Raw genomic sequence first — 21,114 nt, forward strand, 5'->3', positions numbered from 1 at the left:
CCTTTTCCATTTTCCCCCCCGACTCTTGTCCCACTGTAACGACGACCATCCGTGTTGTATGAGGAAAGCGTGTGTCCTGGTAAGGGGAAAATAGCAGCAGTGTGTACCGGCATGCTGGCGACCTCATCCCACATATCCCCCACCCCCCTAATCCCCCCCCCGTCGCAGCGCCGCCCGCCTCAGTCGGACCACTCATTTTCCTCGGGCTCAGAGTCCTCGTCCGACTCGCTGTACTCCACGGCAATGCGGCGGGACAGGATGGTGGCCACGTCATTGCCCACCGGCTCCTTCTTAGCCTCCTGCTCTCTTTGCTCCTGGACCTTACGCAGCTGGATGCCTGGGAGGGGCGGAGCCAAAGACCCAGGTGAAACAAAACTAAAGAAAACGGCCTAAGGCCCAATCACACTAGGGGGGATATTACGTTCAGTGTTGATAAGTGTAAGTCTCTTTCAGGGTTTTGCCATTTTATATTGGAGCTGTGTAAATGCCCCATTGGCTGGCATTGTTATCAGAAATAACAATGTACAGAAATGTGTAATTCTAAAACGAAAGCATGATTCTGAAGCTACAGAAATGTGGTATTTCTTGAAAATTATTCATTTATGTAGTGCTATTTAACAACTTTTTTGTTGGTCCTAAGTTGCCTCGGTGACACAGCTTTTTTCACCTGCTTGTGAGCATCCAAATGTCTGGAAACTTGTAAGTAAAGACCACACACACCCCTTGTCTTTAGCCCTGTCCCACTCTGGCTCTGTGCACTCACCTCTGCGGATGGCAGCCAGCAGGTCACTGCGGGCGTCGCTCATGGGGATAATGGGCACCTGGCCCTTTCTGGTCAGCGTGGCCTCTCCGCACGGGTGGGCGGTGACCCTGGCCGGGGACAGGGCATGGGTGGGCGGTCCCGGCGGGGGAGGAGGTGGGGCTACTGGAGGGCCACCTGTCACGGGATGGGACGGGGAAGGAGTGTACGCCGAGGGTGGGGCAGGGGGAGGGGAGGGGCTATATGAGCGCGAAAGGGCCCCCACAGTGCCAGGAGCAAGGGCGGGCGGCGCCGAGGTGCTGTCAAAGGCAGTTTGAGCAGAGGGGATGAGCGGGGGAGGTGGAGGGGGTGCAGGAGGGATGAAGTGCTCTGGCATCTGATGGCCACTGTGAAGCAAAAGAAGAACTTTAAGTTCAACCTGTGCCATAATTGGAGCTAAACTGAAACTCTCCATTAACCAGTCAGGTTTTTACTTTTCATGCTTACTAAATGACCTATCCAATTTTTCTCTTGCATTTATCAGCACTCTGGAACTTAGAGAACTTGCTAATTTAAAAAAATTACTTCTTTACACCACATCCCCGGACAATTAAATCTCACAAGCAATACAGAAATTCAAAAGTTTTGAACTGATGTTGTCCTATAGTAATTTTATAACTATATCAAATGACTCAAGTGGATTCCTACTAATTTGCAATCAAGGCCATGTTGGCTACAAATACTATAAACATAATTCATAAAAGCATGTTTCTTCATTTGGGAAGAATCCCCTAAAATGCGAATTGAACTAATTGTTCCAACCGGGCATCTACCTGTAATCTTTAGAATAAAACGCACGCTGATAAAGGCCTAGGGGCCAAAACGTGTCTTGTTCATGTCTTGTTCTTGTCTTGTTCTTGTCTGACTATCTCTACCTACCTGTAATCTTTGGCAGCTGCAGGTCGTGGGCCGTTAAGGGAGGAGTCTGGAGGCGGAGCTCCATGGTGCTGCTGCACACGCCCCAGAGAGTGTTGCCGAGCAGTGGCAGCCGAGGCCGGCGGACGATAGGCGCGGTCCAGAGACTGAGTCTGGGTGGGGCCCGCCTCCTTCCCATCAGTCCCTGCTCCACCAGCCTCTTGAGGGTGGCTAGGACTAGCAGGGTAGGAGTGTTCGTCCGACATGGCAGACCTGGGTGGGAAGAAGGGAAGAAAAATGAAAGAAAAAATAAAAGTGACAAGATGTATATGGACAGGGACTACTGTTTATACCAGCATTTATATTGGCCCTTTGAACCAAGAAAAAGAGCAGATTAAGAAAAAGAAAACCTAAAAAAAAAATCCTGTGAGGAAACAAATCCCTTAGATGGTGCAGTACAGACTAAATCCCCAGTAGAGGGCACCATAGGAAACCCTGCTAGGCCACTCGTTCTGTGGATTGTTTTGCTGACCTGTCAGGGGACAAGGAGCCTTCTGAGGATATGCCGTGGTATGGAGACGGTGTGAGGCGAGTGTCCGGGCGGAACTCCTTGTCGTAGGCCATCATGTTCCACTCTTGCCGGCGGTTACGAGCCTTCCGCACCTTCTTCACCTCTCGAGTTGGGTCTTCAAGGTGCTTCTGCTCTTGCTGCCAGGCGCAAAGATGGCAGGAGGGCAAAAATTTCATTTATGGCAGTCACGCACAAGAGCCTGCATGAAGGAGGGCTGTTATGCTTTGGCAAACCTACTTGCATTTGCTGGACCTGTGATCTGCTAAAAAGCTCAAAAGATCTTTGTTTAATTGGAGCAAGTAAACCAATACTGTAATATACTTTTAATGTACATATATGTAACATATTGCACTATATGCACTATATATTGCACTATATTGCACTATATGTAATATAATATATCATATGTCATATTTGGTTACCACAGTCAGTGGGGGCAATGTGGTTTTAAAAGCATAGCATGGCTAGTGTGGTTTTCAAACACAGTGTGCCTAGTGTGGTTTTACGAACACGGTATGGCTAGTGTGCTTTTGAGTGTACAGGCTTCAGCAAAGGAACAAATCCAAAACTCCATTTTGGTGCTTTGTTAGTCAGTTTATGGCTACCCACATACCAGCTGCTGTGACTCAGGCAACCAGGCAAGAGAGTGACAGAACGGTATGGCTGCTGGTGCGCCATCTGTGCCTGTCACAAATGCAGTGGCTGAGCCATAATGGAGAGAGGAGTGTCATTTTAAACCTATATCATGAGAACGAGATTTCATTACAGATACTGCAAAATGCCTAGTCAACTCTCTGCCTCTCCCTCCCTCCCCCTCTCCTTCTTCTCATTCTCTCTTTCTTTTCCTTCCTTGCTCTGCTGGCAATGCTGCTGTCAAAACACACAGTGGTACCGGGGCAGGGGATTGTGCTGTCTAAAGTAAGCAGGGCAGTAATCCTGAATGGCCTGATGACAAGACAAGTGAGTGTATAGGAAGATAGAGACAGAGAGAGCGAGAGAAATAGATAAGATATTGGGGGGGGGGGGGTGGACATTGAGAAGATAGAGATAAATAGTAAGAACTGTGGTGCACAAAATCACACATGTATATGGAAGGCCGTTTAGGGTGAAATCAGTGAAACACCTGCACGCACACACACACACACACACACACACCCCCACACTACTTGCACATACATATGAAACACTTGTGTGTACCTATGACACACTTGCGCATACCTATGAAACACTTGCACATATCTATGAAACATTTTCACATAAATAATCTACTACTTACATTTGCGTATGATGACCTACAATTGAATATACAGATACATGCACATTCATTCACTGGTGTGTAAACAGTGAGTTTAACTAGGCTTGCATGCTTGTGTGTAGCCATGTGTGTGTAAAACAAGTCATTTCATTGTAACAGGAAGACAGATATTTAACATGTGTACAGCACGCTCATCAATATTAGGTCATGTCAGTGTCTAATTCTGATTTTAAGACCGTTTGAAGATCAAAGACATCAATGAAGGAATATTCTTGCAGTTCCACAAACATTTTATACAACTCATAATATCACTGTCGATCGCACCCATGGTCCAATTTTACATGGGATCATATTATTCTGTGTTTGGATCTGGGATTTTATTAGCATGGAAGCATTTCACTTCGAAATTGATCTATGGATGTTTGACACAGACAACATATTAGTGTCTCACCACTAGAAAACACTACATTATCTAATGAGAATTTTAAACAAATTTTGGAATACACTCCCAGTGTAGCGAAAACTATGTTCGGATATTTAACGTTCAAACGTTCCAGCGTTAACTAAATTAGAGATGATGAGATTATACGCTGTGTAGCCTGTAGACCTGCTGGTAACGACATGGCTGTTTCATACCATTAGGCTACATGTTAACTTCTCAGTGTCCTCCGATCAGCCTACAGTGTGTGAGTAAATATTCAGAATGCATATCTTGCCATCATTTATTAGAATACACTCCTGATATCAATGACATTCATTCTAAATATTTGCTAAGATAATGTAGCACATAATCTTATCATTTCTAATAGTAGCCATGTCATTAACCCGCAATCTTAAATTAATTTTCAAATTTCCATAACTCATCAGGAGTTCTTATACACATGGCACGTTTACAATTAAACAAACGTAAGATTGCTCTACACCTTATTTTCACGAGTGTGCTGTACACATGTTAAATATGTGCTGTCCTGTTACAATGAAATGACTTGCAGGCACACTGAAAATTGTTTTACACACACACGGCTTCATACAGGCACACAGTCCTAGTTAAACTCGCTGTTTACACATCAGTGAATGAATGTGCATGTGTGTGTATATGCAAGTGTAATTTATCATACACAAATGTTAGTAGATTATTTATATGAAAATGTTTCATGGATATGTACAAGTGTTTCATAGGTATGTGCAAGTAGTGTGTGTGTGTGTGTGTACAAGTGTTTCACTGATTCACCCTAAACGGCCCCCCACAGATTTCACTCTAAACAGCCCCTCATACATGCACACACACACACACACACACACACACACACACATACAGGTACCTTCTGCCTCCTCTTCTCCTTCCTCTTGTTCTCTGTGGCTTGCAGCATCTTCTCCTTCCAGAGGTTGAAGAAGTAAGAGGGGTCCGTGTAAAACTTGAGACCGTCCTTCTTATCGTCCCTGTTAGACAGCAGAATGCTGGGCTCAGAAGGGAGTGAGCGCATTCTCTGCCCCTGCTTAGCATTAACGTTACGATGTGTGGAGGGGATCAGAACCCAAACAATGGCTTAATGATAGCACCCCCTCATCAACCACTCAGAGCCTTTCAGAACTCTTCTGACTGCAGTTTTCAACTGTGCAGGGATGCTGACTCTGTAAGCAACAGCAGTGGATCTCAAAGGAACCGAGGATGGTACACTCAAAGAGTCAAGATCATTTAGTTTGCTTCATTTGGTGATGAGCATTCATCGCCATATGTTTCTTTATCCTTTATACTGTAAGAAAAACACAGCTGGTATCTATTAAAGGTGGTGTCAATGACTTGAAATTTTCCTCACATTCCCGTAGCTAAAATATATTCTTATAAGAAAAAAATTCAAGATTTCATGACTTTAATCAGGGGGAAAAAGACGGTCCACCAGCATCCACACAACCATGACACGGAGGCTTTGCCTTGCCCATCAGTCATGTTGTGTAGTCTTTAAAGAAAACCCAAAGGGAGGGACTTCCTGTTTTTGTTTGTTTGTTTGCCTGCTGAATTTCAAAGAGTCTGGCATTATTTAACTTCCACCAAAATCCTTGACTTCAAGGCATGAGTCCATTATTTCCTTAAGCCATTTCAGGAAAAGTAGAGTTTTTAAAATTCAGGCTTGAAAAGACTTTCAGTATGTTTGTCAGCTAGGAAATCTTTGGGGATCTTATCTAAAATATGCACAAATGTGGGCAGAAACATTTGCACTAAATTGTGAAATTGTAATACCCTCTTTTTTCCCTTTGCCGTGCTACAATTCTCAATTCCTATACACTGGATTTCATGGTGGTCTGGCTCAACAACATGAGATCTGCAACAACCAGATGTCTGCACTCACCTGTACGGCGTGAGGATGTTGAGAGGAGGCGGCTTATCACAGCGTTGGTACATCTCCATGACTGAGTTCAGGATGGAGTTCCTGGAGACCACCTGCTGATCCTGGATGGTGGAACTCTTGAAGGCCTTCCTCATATTGATGTCCTGCAGCGACACTGGGGTACACAAAGTTGGGCAAATGCTTAAGGCAGATGCTAAAGTGCTGAGCAACCAATTAGGGCCCAACTGGAGCCCAACCGGGGTCCAATTAGGGCTCAACCGGAGTCTAACCGTGGCCCAACCAGGGCCCATAGTCATCAGTGTCCTTCTGGCATTGCCAATGCATCTCTAAAGCCAAATGGATTAAGTCCATCTCCAAGCACTGCATGCATATCTGCTAACAGAAGCTTGAAATCTGATGTGTCCCATTCACTGGACCATATTTCCATGATCACATTCACCCTACTCCATTAAATAAGAGTGCCCACTGACAATTAGCCTCACATATGGGAGCACATAACATATGCAGAGCAAACACAACTGTACAGCTGGAGGTGAAATCTGCCGTGCAATATGGGGAGATATTTATGTATTCAGTAAAAAAGACAACTAAATTACATGAAAAGCCAATGCATGAACCATTATTTAAAAAATAAAGAGAGATCATGTTTTTTAAAAAATAGATGAATAATTAGGATTAAAATACTGTAGTGTGCAACTGTAACTATGACGACAAAAAGACTCTGCATGCTTTTAAATAAACGGGATAGAACCTAACAAAGCTAGCGTTAGTGAAAATCACTGAATCACTACAGCATCGGGACTGAAAGCTACTGGACTCCAGCCACACAAAGGCCTGGTTCACTTTACTACAGACTGCAGTGCTTTTACCATGGCCCTGCACATTCCACAGGTCATAGTAGTGTATGTGTGTGTGTGTGTGTGTGTGTGTGTGTGTGTGTGTGTGTGTGTGTGTGTGTGTGTGTATGTGTGTGTGTAGGATGTTACATGGAACAAACAGGTCTACCCTAAGGTATCCGTATTGTGTCTTTCTCTCTATCTCACTCTCTCTCTGCATCTCTCCCACTCCCACACATGTATACTCTCCATCTTCCTTTCTTTTTTGTGTCTCTGTCTCTAACACACGTGCACACACACACACAAACATACTTGGACAAAAGCACGCACGCACACACCCATACACACACACACACACACACACACCACTTACCCTCCTCGACAGTGGAGTCCAGTTGTGTAACCTTGACTGCCAGTAGGTCCACTTTCTCTTGCAAGCTGCTCATACGCTTATAAAAGCTGTTAGCTTCATTGAACAGCTCCCCAAAGATGTCCTCTGCATGTCTGCCTGCATGCACATGTGCAATAAATACACAAGTTTGACCAAATGCATATAGGAATACTCCGTATCTAAACTCACAAACATGCACTGTTATGGAGTCACTTTCACAAAAGTCTAGCAGATTTAGCACTGTAAGATTGTCAGTGTGATTCAACAGTTTGACACAATAAATGCTTACTGAGCCCCCCGAGCTGTTTGATAATGGCTGCCAGCGTGCTGTTGGTCACACACTCCAGCTCACTGGACACTCCCTCAGGTAATGCCCCCCGGCACAAGTGTCTTGGCTCGATGCTTCGTTTCACCAGCGGCATGATTCCCTCAAGCTATGCACACGCACACACCTGTAGAGAGGATGTCAATTTGGGAATGCATCAAAAACTGAAACAGAATATCCCTCCACTTAGAAACAGAATATCCCTCATTAACGCCACAGGCGAGGATCTCTGAAACCGTGGTTTAACATTTGGAGGGCAGACATCCATAGCGCGTTATTTCCTAAACTGATATGGCTTGCGAGAGTCTCCCCCGCACAGACCCATCCGCTTCTTGTCACCATAGTAGCAAGCACCATTGCCTCCTACGATGAAGGCTGTCATGGTAACTGGTTTTCATACACATATTTGGCCAGACTTTATATACTCTTGTCCTCTGTGCTTATGGTGTTATGGTGGCAAAAGCTGCATTATGAAAGTGCGGAACCTAATAGTGGGAGTTTGAGAACTGTCAAAGATTTCACCAACCAATCAGAGAAGACCTCTGGCTGCACGTTAATTCCAATCTTGCATTAAAGACCCAGTATTCTAAGGGTAAGTATAATTTGTCCTCAGGAACCCATTGCTAATATGTTTTGATATCTTTTTTATGATCTCTTTTTTAACCCACCTCTTATTACAGTTGCTTCATGTTATTTTTAGTCAACCTTATCATAATGTCACTGATCAATTTTGATTTTTGTGTCATTGTATAGCCTCACACTTACAAATTAAATACATCTGAAACTTGGCATTTAGCCAAGACTCCTGCTTTTTACTCTGTAAATTCTTTTCTAGTGTGAAGAGCAAGTGGGAAGAAAGAGAACATGTTGCATTTTGCTGCTACAATGAGTGCACTGTTGATTAAAGTTCATCATTACAGAGATTGCAATGGAAAAAAAGTGCAAAGGAGATTTAATTAAAGTCTCATGTGGATAAAGATGTATCAAAAAAAACAAAAAATACAAGGTCAAGCATAACACCCTGATACAGCACAGCAAACTGCATTTCTTTACACAACAGACCAGTGAGCATTTCAAAGATCTACCTGCATTTCTTTCCTTCTGTAAAATAAAATGTTTTCTTTACATATACATGTTTTCTTTACATGTACATGATTTTTCTGTTTAACTCTGACATTAAAATGATAAAATCACAATATAATTTATCATGAATGTTTAGTTAATCAATTAAATGAAAAAAGCCTAATTTGTCTTTTACCAATACTTTATTGGGAAAAGATTTTGTTAGTGCATATTATCAAATGTGCAGAGTGCAGTATCTGTAATTTTAAGCAAACATGAATGCACATAAAAGAAAGAACAGGGGCTTCAACTGGAGACCATCACCATAGTAACCTCCCAGGTCTTTCCCTTATGCTCTGCTGCCCATTATATGGAGAGGTTAAGTGTAGGCTGAGAAAGAACTAAAGCATGCTCTAATGATATACTGCTTTTCTCTTTATAAACTATAACACTACTCTATTATTGATGACATTACAGACATATCACCAGATAAACTGCATACATATGCTAGTCTCTTCCAGTCACAAATATAGGCAGCAGACGGTCTCTGCATGTAGCAGTGTAGCTTCCTGCGCAGAAGGCCCATACAACAACCATAAGCTTGCGCAACTCCATTTCTTCATTTCCATGGCTATGGAGTAGCCTAGCAACAGTCCTGGCAATGAGAAAGGCTCCTCTGCTTAGAAGAGGACTGCATATCGACTTTTTCCTTTTCTTTTTTTGGTGTGTGTGTGTGTGTGTGTGTGTGTGTGTGTGTGTGTGTGTGTGTGTGTGTGTGTGTGTGTGTGTGACAGAGACTTTTTGTTTGTTTGTTTTGTATGACAAGAGCTGGTTTCTGTACTCACAGAGTTTTATAGCTTTATTAATTGGCTGAAATGTTATTAGTTAAAAGATTGCATGATTTGCTCCTAGATCTTTGAAGCAGGCAAATCAAACTGCTTATCTTTGAAAGAAAGTATTTGAAGCAAACATGGATTGACTCAAACTTGCTGTATCTTTATAAGTCTGTCACACTCCACTCACTTAAAGTTTAAGTTAGGCAAACATAAACATGTAAAGTGACAGTTAAGAATTAAGATCATGTTGGGTGAGCAGGTTTGCACTACATATCTCTGGGTAGGGGGATTCCTTAACCCAAGTCTAGCTTCATCTTCTAGCACTGGCCTAAAAGCACTCCAACCCGTGATATAACTCACTGACAGAAAGAGGCAGAGTAGCCTGCAACAGATGTTTTCACTGTACATGCTACATTGTGTTATAGGACTTTTCAAATGCACTGAGAAATCACACATGAACATTCATTTGTAGATTTTAAATTTTGATTTAGTATACCATAGCTCAATTTAGTACTTTCTTTAACCACAGCATAACATTTGAAATCAGATAAATATCTACATTTAAGAGACTATGTCCTTAACCATCCTGTGTTACAATCTTACAGTTTAACCAAGGCATACAAGCATAACAAAATCTGAAAGCAGCACATGTTCACACTTAATTTTCAAATGGTTTTGCTGGGTTCACGAGAAGACTCAGTGACAGCATTCGCACGTGTACTCAATAGTAGCCTATATACCCATTCTCGCTACAGTAGGACAAGGCAGTATGGGTCTAATGTTCCTTCGAGCTTTTGAAGCTTTGAAGCTTTTGAAGAGTTGCCTCCGAACGCTGCTGAGGTCATCAGATGTGCGAGGCATTAAGAACATTTTAATTGGCCTTAAGAATCAGCATTAACTAAAACTCATTGACTGGAAGATCACGTGGCCTGTCTCCTGTCTGAAGCACTTGTACAGATTAATAAGAGGAAACCATGGAAACGCCTGCAGCCACGACAGTGGTATGACACACCAGGCTGGTATTACAAAGAGACGCGTTTATGTAGTCTCCTGGAGGCGCAGGCTTGCGGAGCGTAAACGAAGCGACTGGATTCAGTTGCACGCTATAGTTCCTTTTCCGAGATTCTGGGGAATTTGACTCAATTACATTCCCCCTCGGTTGGGAATGCCCAGTTGTTCATAAAAAATAGGAGTAGAAAGCAAAGTAAAGGAGTTAAAGGGACTCATAGCTGTCATGAGAAGCTAGGTTGTGTCCATGGTTTTTACACAAAAAAGTGCTTTTTCATGTGACCTTTTTTTAAAAAATGTGTGTGGGTTGGAGTAGACTATGTCATTTAACAACTGGATGATTCAATCTAACAATGAACCCGTTACCATGACATCTTGGATGAGGCTAACTTGACTTCATTAACTGTCATTTGTTGGACTGTTAGAAACTGTAGTAGCGTTAACATCGATCTCAGGCATCTGGTTTAAATATGAGCTTAACTGAATTGAATTGCATTCGGAGACAAGTGATCTATGGCAGGTGTATTATAGTTCAAGGTTTATTAATATTATTCTAGGTTAATGCAAAATTAATAACGAGATGCAAGAACAGACTAACATGCAGTACATATTAAGTCAGAGGGCACCAGCACCTTTGACACAGTGGTGCTAGGTTAATACACTGTATATGAAATTAATATTAAAAACACAAAAAAATAGCTTCCTTTAGGTATTGCAAAGTTCACAAAATATCATATCAGATTTCCAGAAATACTATAGACAAAAGAATGCTCAAAACATTACTTTGTGTTGAAAAATACATGCCAAAATATGAATTACAGGTCTAGCCCTAAAAACATTGCATTTACCCATTCTCAAGCAATTACAGTCAAAACCCTTGCACACTCAATGATAGTTCAATAATGTCACTATTAATTTCTTTTTTGATGACACTAATTTTACCATTAAAGCATAAAAAAGCAAGTCACAAGAACAAGCCTACCACATCCCTCTAGCATGCTTTTTGTCAGAATTGACCGATTATTGTGATCTCGGGCAATTTGTGAGCTTGGCTAATAAATAGATTGGTTGAACTTTCAATGTATTAACATAAATTATTGATAAGGTCCCATACCATTTGTGGCTTCTGTACTACTGTACATGACATGAATATATCAATAGAATAACCCTCATTTATATAGGAATATACAAGCACATTAACAGTGTAGGGCAGTTTCATCATATTAATTCTATATGGCACATAACTGCAGACTGTCATTGTGAAACATACACGCACACACACACACACACACACACACACACACACACACACACACACACACACACACACATATATATATATATATATATATATATAATGTTTGGCATAAGAACTGTTTGGCATAAGAACACAGCTGGAGTCCTGCACATTGTTTCCTTGTACTAGCATAAATAATGTATGTATCCAGTCGTTTGTCCACTATCAACAGCTGCAGAGAAGGTAAGTATGAAAAGGACCAACAGAAGTAACTGTAAAGCTTACATTTGTTGAACTGTAATAATCCCATTTGTAATTTAATTTAGAGCTTGTTACGTCCATACTGCTGTAATTCTGGCAGTTATATGATTTTAGCTGACACTCGCTGGTGTTTCTAATGGTCTTCTCAGCACTATTAAAGTGATTAAAGGTGTAGTTCCCGTGATGGGTCGACAGACCGTATTGGGATGTTGATTACCATTACGTCACTCATGCATGCTACTGTCCTGGCATGTGATACGAGGCTACGAGGCAAACAGGTGTAAGAACCTGGGTCCTCGACACATTTACGAATAACATCATTTCATTGACACACTTTATGAAAATAAAAAAGAAAATTTTTTAAAAAGGGGGGAGGGGCAATAAACCTGGATATTGTAGTGAGAACATTTATCTTGACGTTTCAAATAGTCTCACTAATTAGGTGTTTAAAAGGCGCTGCACAATGAATAAACGATAATAGCTGACTCCTTACTCAAGTGCTTCTGACATCTGGACCTAGAAACGGTACAAAACGATATATCTATGTCTGACCATCACGAGACCGCGAAATACCATCTAATGATGCATCTGTAATTAAAATGTACTTACCACCAGCTACTGTAGTTGCCCCTTTCAGACTTATCCGATGCGACGATGAGCGAATATTCAGTGCTATACCCTGGGCATTTTAGGAACCACCGGCATTTAGGAGTGGTGCCATAATTATCGATGGATTATCGAGAGGTGGTTCAGAGTGGATGACTAACTAGGTGCCGAAATCGGGGCTTCTCCTATGTATTCATGTGTGGTTCCTTGGCAGCGTCGCTTCTCTTCGCCGAGCGCTCTGCAGCAACGCCTCCACGGCGCATGCGTGAGCGAATGATTCACGGACCACCACCCAGTGTATCAGGGATGGACAGAAGCATGAGTAGAATTTAGGAAGCAGAAATGAACGAGCAGTTTTCCCTTACGGAAATATCTTTATGTTGATTGAAAAGTAGTAGATATGAGCTACTACCAACAATATTCAATACGTAGCTCTGAAAGATTAGTGTTGATTATTGCATTGGACGTGACAGGACCTTTTCATGGTTAGTAAGATGAGAATCCTCTTGTGGGCACTGTGGGAAACAGCTTGAGTGAATCAAATGTATTGTGTTCTTGTGTATGTGTGTGTGTGTGTGTGTGTGTGTGTGTGTGTGTGTGTGAGAGAGAGAGAGAGAGAGAGAGAGAAAGAGAGACAGACAGATCGGGGTGTTGGGGGTTCACCACAGAAACCCATTCAAGTGGAAAAACAGCTCTGTTCACAGTTTTAGGAGACAGGATCATACAGAAGCTTCTCACACTCCTCTTCACTGCTTCCTCTCACTGTACTGATATGTTTACCAAATAAATTCGCCATTTAAAAAGGTCTGTCTGTCCAAATAACCCCCCCCCCCACACACACACACCAGATTACATATATGTAAGTCCAAGAATAGTGTGTAGTTTGTTTCCTTCAATGAAAAAAGTCCCATTTGCCCATTTTGTGATTCATTTTCCATGGGAATGCAGCACATGTGCATGAGAAGGACTAAAGTTTTCTGCTATGTTTTTCCTCATTTTTACTTTTTACGTCACCTCGGGTCCATCTTGTTGAAATAGTACATTATATCAGGATTGTGCACATGCATGCCATGTTCACGTTAACATAACCAGATAAGAAAGCAAAAGGATGTCCTTCCCACCCACATTTAGAATTGTTAATAAACAAATTAACAAAAATACTGCATACCAGTAAATATTTCAAAATACACGTGCAAAGGTTTGAAATACCAAAACAAGAACATAAATAAGAATCAAGATCATGACAAAACAGGTTGAAACAAGACATGTGTCACAACTACAAAAATTGAAATACTGAAAATTCAAGAGTACAGTTTCCCATGTTAGCCCAAAGATTCTGATGAACAGATCATTTTGGATAAGAGCAGTGCCAAATGCTGAAAATATAATGTAAATATAGTCTTATGTCCACTTGGTGGTACTGTGACTTTGCTCTTTACTGTTGAGTTTCAGGATTCAAATTTTCCCACAAAGCCATAAAAGTGCCAGGCTGCGCAAGCTGACTCAGGTGTATGAAATGTTTGAAAATATGGAGGGTTGTCATATTTCTTGTTCCTGAACACTGTCAAGTTCTGAAAACCTTTACAATTGGTTGCCTGTTATTGTCATGTGTTTCACATTCAAATAATATATGAAGCAAGTTAATGGAGTATTACCTAGTTTAAAACATTACTGACATTAAATACTGAGGTTTATAAACAGTAATGCTATGTGAACATAGTCATCATTAGCACCTCTAATTCTGCTAATAAGATTCTGCTAATAAGATCCGCTGGCAAATGGAACTATCTTTAGTTCCTGAAACTTATTAAAGAAACCTCATGCACCTGAACAAAGACTAAGAATTAGACTAGTAAAAGAAGCCTTCTCCTTGGTCTTCTACAGTCAGACACAGCTGACATGCTCTGTGGGGCCAGCAAAGTTATTCATACCCTCTTTGGGCATCTGATCTGGTTGTTTATGTATCAGGTGTGAGCTGTGTAAGCCCCTGTTCCCATTGGTGTCGGTGTAGCTTCGCCCCCCCAGGACAGGGGTGGGTGTGACAGAGTAAACCTGGCAGGGTGAGCTGCTTGGCAAAGCCTTCGTCTGCCTGTGGTACCTGCAGCGCAGGTAGCGGGCAAAGGCGTGGCGGTAGGTCTTGTTGAAAAGAGTGTAGACCAGTGGGTTGACCCCTGAGGAGATGTAGCCCACCCACACAAAGAGGTTCATCATTTCAGACAGGTGCTCACCACAGTCGCTCTGGCACACGGCGAGCAGCACGTTGGTGATGAAGAATGGACACCACATAACCAGGAAGAGGAAGAAAACAGCGCCAAGGACCTTGGAGGCCCGCCGCTCATTCTTGACGGCCTGTACCATGCCCCGCCTCCTCAGGCCTTGAGGAGTCCCACCCTCGGGACCCCTCGATGGGGCAGCTAGGTACCCAGTGACTGCTCTGCTGCGCGGCGTCATGTGCCCACCGTCAGAGGGTGCCTCGTCATTCAGGAGGCTGGCGTCACTTATGCTGAGCTGCGGCGAGGGTTGCCGAGGTGAGGGTTGCCGGGACGAGGGTCGCTGGGGATCGGTGTGCAGGGCATGACTGCGCGATATGGTCTCGGCGTGCTGCTGGAGGACCCGCGTGGTCAGGCAGTAGCAGACCACCATGATGAGGAGGGGCATGAAGAAGGCCACGAAGGAACCCGCCAGCACGAAGCGTGGCTCGTTGAGTGCACAGCTGCAGTTCAGGAACACCTTCCCCTCATCCTGAAGGCCAATAGCCGGGATTGGGGAGGAGACCACTGGAATAAAAAAATCACAGAGAAGTAGGGAGGAAAAGGGTGCAGGAGAGAATCAAAAATGTTACACAGAGTGTTACACAGCAGGCTTCACTGAGGTGATCTCAGTCTGGATGAATGAGGAAGCTATGGCAAAAGATCACTGGCACATTACTACAAATGTCCTTCATTTCAGGCAGAGATTCACATTGATCCTCCTCTTACTCTAAATACCTACAAAACTACAACAAAAGCAATATGTCAGAAAAGTCCCAGCATGCACTGAGCTCCTTATTTCTTGTCATCTTCCTATTAGCTAAAATGCTGACTACAAAGCTGCCTTACCCCATTAGCTAAAACACTGACATTTTACAAAAATGACAAAACCATGGTAGCCATATTGTGTGTGAGAATGTGAGGGATACAAGAATAGTGGTCTGAGGTTATTTCAAACATGTAGTGAATGATTGCCTATTTTGAGAACAGGTTATGTGTCAGCTTGTACAAATCAAACATTTCCTTAAAGGTGTTCAGAAAATAGTTTTGTTTGGGATTTTTTTTGTTTCTTATTTTTGGGGGCTTTCAAATTGATGTTGCCATAATGGGCTGAAAGCACTCTTTGGTTTGTTCCAAAAGGAACATGGATTATACATTCAAACACTTATTTTAAATGAATTATTTTGAACACAAAGACTGGTTCATTTAATATTTAGCTCCAAAAATGTCTTCACTGTACTTTTAACTCTCAATCACTTTAAGGAGAAGCTAACTGAAATTTTTCAAGCCTGCCCTGAGTCAAGGTTAAACAACTCCTCAATAGTTCCACTGCACAAGATTCTGTTATATGTATCTTACTGACCCACAGAAATGGTCCAGACTACTACAATCTTGCCCATGGCCCTGCAGGGGGAGTTGTTGAGACTGTATTGGATGGGACTGCGGATTCCAATGTAGCGGTCCAGCGAGATGGCACACAGGTGCATGATGGAGGCAGTGGAGAAAAGCACATCAAGGAAGAGCCACATGGGGCACAGAACCCGGGGCAGAGGCCATGTGTAATCTGGGGACAGGTACATTAAAATATGAGTGAAATCTCCACAGTTTCCTGATCTAGGATTCATTTTTAAGACCTTTTAGGCTTAGAAGGTTACAGTCACATGTGTTGGCAGGAGGTGCACATTTGTAGAAAAGAAACAAACAAAAACAGTTAGTCTGTGTTCTGTGGGCTTAGTTTCTTAGCAACCTTCTTGGTTTTTGGTTTTGATGTAGATGAGGGTTCTGGTGGAACTAATCAAAGTATAGTAGAGTAGTATATTATAAAGCATTTAGTACAGAACATTACAAATGTTGGATATGATTGCCAACAGTCAACAATGTTTGCACACCAACTAAGGCATGACAGGAGTTGGGAATAAGCATGTTTGGACCTGGCACTATAGGAAATCTGCATACATTAAAAAGAATGTGGATGAAAGATTGTAAAGGATATTGACATAATTAGCAGCACCACAAACTGTAAAGCACACTATGTAAAGAAAAGACTGTAGATGGTAGGAATAGGTAAACATCAAAATGATAATAGCCCAGAACTCCTATAGAGAGAGCTGTCTGATAGAGCAGTAAGAAGTACACAAAAGGGTATTGATAGGCTTTCTAATATTTCATGTTTTCAGTGTGTATGAATAGAGAAGTGCTGGACAGTGCCTACAGTAAAAACAGATTCATATCAGTATGTTCAATTAGTGTCCATGGAGATTAAACGTGCAGTGGCGTCCACCACGTGCCACTATCGACAGTTGATTTTTACCTGTAGCCCACAGCTGAGCCACCGTGGCAACGGTGGAATCTTGCTGAGAAGGGAGAGCCTCAAAACGCAGATTGAGTTCATTGCTGAGAGTCAGATACATTTCCTGTTCATATATGGCAGGAATGGCCAAAAGGGGCACTTTACTCTCAAGACTGGCCCAACACTGAAATGACCACTTTCCCTACTGACCTATTGTTTAAAGAACATGTACCATGCTGAGTGGACCCACAAATCTTATCCTGGGGTACACATGATCTCATATTTAAAAAGAAAAATTCAACATAGCTGCACAGGTAAAAACACTAAGTCACATTATTCTGTTTGTACTTAGTGACATATAACGTTTAGCTACATGTTTCTGATGCATTACTGGCCTTCAAGTACAGGCTCAGGAACTACCAAAACTCAGACAGGTTATTATGAAATGTAGGCCACTGGATGCCAAATTTATAGAATATTAACTTAGCAAATTAGTGAGGTGTCCTAGGGCCACATTTTTGTCCCTTATGGAATTTCATGCAATTCTGACAACACTATTGGAGCATGAGGTTTGTGTTTTGTGAGGTTTTCTCATATACATTAGGTAAGGATGGCTCTAGTTATAGCTCACTGCATGTAGCCTACAGCTAAATAGGTTGTTTACCTGTAAAATAATATAACTGTTAGTAGTTACAACAGCCATACTGTACCATAACTGATATTAAATGCATTGTTCCACAAACCCCTGTAATCTCTTTCTATTCCCAATATGCTGGTGGAGTCAGGCGAGGATCAGGCGCTGAGCTAAAATGTTATCTTCAAGGTTCTTACCTGAATTACATTTACAAAAAATACCAACACTTGTGTTACCTCATGTAAATGGATCCCCCATTCTGCTGCACCAATCCTGCTACTCTTACACAATGTAAGGTGTGCAGGGTATGGAATTTCAAGTTTCAGGATATACATTTCAAGGTCAGGTCTGGAATGACTTCTCAAATCCTTCCCTTAGAGTAGGAATAATTGAATGTAATATCATTGTTTTAAAACTGAAAAACAAGCATTCAAAAATTCATCTGAAAAAGTGTTAAAATATTTCCGTTAAAATTGACTTTAAGTATCCAATGTAAAGATAAAATTTATATATATAAAATCTAAATTGCTTGGCAGAAACAGTGTAATCTGGTTGGTTGGTTTATCAACTGCATTTCATTGTATTAAATTATTTTAATGACTGGTGGTTTTCTTTAAATTCACTCTGATTTAAACTACAAGTTGCATAAGGTTACTGATTATTGAAGTGTATAGGCAGTACTCACTATACAGGATACTGATTAGTGAAGCTGGCATGACCAGGATGCCCACGAGCAGGTCCGCCACAGCCAGAGAGCGCAGGAAGAAGTTGGTGGCGTTGTGTAGCTTCTTCTCCAGGGAGACTGCCAGGATGACCAAGATATTCCCGCCAACAGTGAAGAAGATTATGACCAGAATGATCAAGGCAGGCCAGTTCTTCCCATTCTCTGTACAGTTGTTCGTCAGTTTGGATTCAGAAGAGTTGGATCCAAAATGGCTCTGCATTGTACATTGCAGTGAAGCCATAGCAAAACCAAAATGGAGCTTGCCAGGGTCGACCAGCTTAGTTTAACTAATAGATTTCAGCAATTGCCAGTGCTTTGGGACTCCATGTGTGAGTTCGTCTGGCTGTTCTCTCTGCCCCAGCTGCTTGCTTGAGTGTGTACGAGTCATATCTAAACAAAGAGCAATAGAGACTGGGTTAGGGATCACTGTAAAAGACCCAATCACAAATACATATGCACACATAGGGGATTATAGAGCAGTCAGGAGAAATGGCCCAAAGAATTAAAACCTGCAGGGAATCATGACATGTAACTCATGAACAACCAAGTGGGGAATGACCAAATGGGAAATCAGGCATTCTTGCACACATTTGCTGACTCAGTTTGTCTGTGTCACATACTGGTTTCTCCATAAAGACACATATCAGCACTTGACATAATATAGAAATGAGTAGTATACAAAGCATGATGTAGGTAGATTTTTAAATTAAAATAAAGTGAAATGATGTTTTAATCTTAATAAATTTACACCCAGTGCATATGATAAAGGCTCTTTGCCTTTCATAACTGAACAAAATTAGCAGAATCTGCTTATTTAAGGCTAAAATGTAGTACAGGGAGATAACAGATGTTGGTTTTAATAATTGATTCACAAAGTAACTTATGAAGTGAGTCAAGCTTTAGTTTTTGCATCAGTGGGGGTAAAGTCAGGCACAACTACTCACATTGAAATATAATATACTACTTTAATGTGATGCAGTGAAATGGAAACCTCTAAACCACAGAAGAGGCCCAAAATATTTGTGGGATGAGGTAGATTTAGTCTCCCAATCACAGAATGTCTTACTGTCACGTCTTCAGCCTCCAGTGCGCCTCCGTAGGACTACATTCCCCATAATCCTCCTTTGCGTTCCCAATCCCCAGTCTATTGATTTCACCTGTGTCTTGTTGTCCTTAATGTATCTGAGTATTTATCCCCTCAGTCTTGCTCTGCCCAACAGCTAATAAGGAATAGATGTTAAGGGAGAATGCCTTAATATGACTTTAACATCCTTGCTGGGCTAACAACCTTTCTGTATTATTAGCTATGCCAGCATGTTTATTTGTATTCTGATCCTATTTACAACACCTTTGTGATTTAGAATTACGAATCCTTAGAGAGTATTTTCAACAGCTTATATACTTGTGAGCTGGTCAAAGTGCAAAGAAACAAAAAAGTGTAGCTTTATAGTAAAATGAGTTGGCTCTTGCACTAAAGGCCCTGAAAGGTATGCCATTTTGTTTTTTCATGGTCCTTTCTTCAGACATGCATGCTAAAAGGCCTTCAGTCCTGCTAAACCTCTCCTGAAACAAGCACTGCAGCAGTGTACAGAAATACGCCTGTGATCCAGAAGAACATTTAAAAAATCCCAAGGAATAAAGCTGTGGAGAGTTGAAAGTTCGCTTCTAATTTATGATGTGCCTAAAACACTCCCGTTCATACTTATCACATCATGGACAGATTACTAATCTGAGATCAGGCCAATGTTGGCCACATAATTGTTTTTACTAGGATACATCAGGCAAAAACTGAGTCTAGATTGGTCTATAAATATCACAAAAAACTGAAATTCTCCATGGTCTCAGGAACTCTTACAGTGCAATATGAGCTGTGTGGGTTTTCTACATGACAGAAACATTCATCTTTGAGAGAAATTTCAACATACCCTACTACAATTATTCACTTCGACAGGGCCATTTGGAACATGCACCTTCTGAACCCCAGCTCAGTTCTGTTACTGTCTGAAAATGTCAGCAGGTGTCAAAAAGATGGAACTGACTGTGGCAGGGCCCCAGGAAAGAGGACACACCAGGAGAGATTGTGTATCTACATACCCTAGAGAGAATGAAGGAAAGCCCCAGGGAATGTGACCTTTAATAACAACAGACACGTGTAGCAACCTTGACAGGTGAGTCCAATATACTTGACTTACTATGACCAACTGACCGTTAAAGAAGCTGACATCATCAGCTGGAAAGTGGCTGACTGTGATACCTGGAGACAGACAATGTTACAATTAGTCTGCTGTTTGGGGTAGGCTTCTGCCTAGTGCACATGAATACCATTGATTGTTAAACATATAGGTGACTGCTCATTATATTAATTAGGCAAGACACAATTATTCCCTCCATTTCATAATCTGTCTTTGGATGTCATTAACATTCTCTCTGCATTTATTGCAATATACAGTAAATGTCCTCTGATACAGTACAAGAACAACACATGAAACCAAGAACTGAAAATAGGTAGACAGTTGTAATGTCCTCGACTGAAGAATATTTTGCTTAGGATCTTTCTGACAAAAAATATCTCTTCACGTAATAACTGTGCTTATTCGCTGTGACAAATCCTGACACATCCAAGTGTCAATTCTTTTTCCTGCAGCAGACCGTCTAACACTTTCTCTCTGAAAAGAGCGAACAAAAGAATTTTAATGACGGCAAGTTGAATAGCTCACCACTGAGCTTAGCTTCAAGTGCCTTAGGCAAATAAGAATGCCGCGGTCATTGTGTGCTGCATGGTGACAAGAAGTGGTCTAAGTCACCAATTAGATGCACTCGACTCATT

The 21,114-nt window shown here is 41.7% G+C and overlaps 2 protein-coding genes across 2 annotated transcripts; both read right to left on the bottom strand.

Moving 5' to 3' along the window:
- Positions 1–169: 169 nt before the first annotated feature.
- si:ch73-362m14.4 (wiskott-Aldrich syndrome protein family member 3) lies at positions 170–12,660 on the bottom strand. The gene is made up of 9 exons (XM_035526842.1): positions 12,394–12,660; positions 7,345–7,507; positions 7,038–7,172; positions 5,829–5,982; positions 4,803–4,920; positions 2,187–2,362; positions 1,679–1,927; positions 764–1,146; positions 170–337 (listed from the first exon to the last, which is right to left on the bottom strand). Exons 2-9 carry the CDS (start codon positions 7,475–7,477, stop codon positions 180–182), a joined length of 1,506 nt encoding a protein of 501 aa, XP_035382735.1. The 5' UTR covers positions 7,478–7,507; positions 12,394–12,660; the 3' UTR covers positions 170–179.
- A 1,614-nt stretch (positions 12,661–14,274) lies between these two features.
- On the bottom strand, positions 14,275–18,919 carry LOC113582305 (5-hydroxytryptamine receptor 2C). Its single transcript, XM_027018014.2, has 4 exons — positions 18,908–18,919; positions 18,249–18,564; positions 16,003–16,203; positions 14,275–15,167 (listed from the first exon to the last, which is right to left on the bottom strand). The coding sequence occupies exons 1-4, from the start codon at positions 18,917–18,919 to the stop codon at positions 14,275–14,277; spliced, it is 1,422 nt and encodes a 473-aa protein (XP_026873815.1).
- Between the last annotated feature and the right edge of the window lie 2,195 nt (positions 18,920–21,114).

Source organism: Electrophorus electricus, chromosome 6 (genome assembly GCF_013358815.1).
Source record: "Electrophorus electricus isolate fEleEle1 chromosome 6, fEleEle1.pri, whole genome shotgun sequence".
Taxonomy (NCBI): domain Eukaryota; kingdom Metazoa; phylum Chordata; class Actinopteri; order Gymnotiformes; family Gymnotidae; genus Electrophorus; species Electrophorus electricus.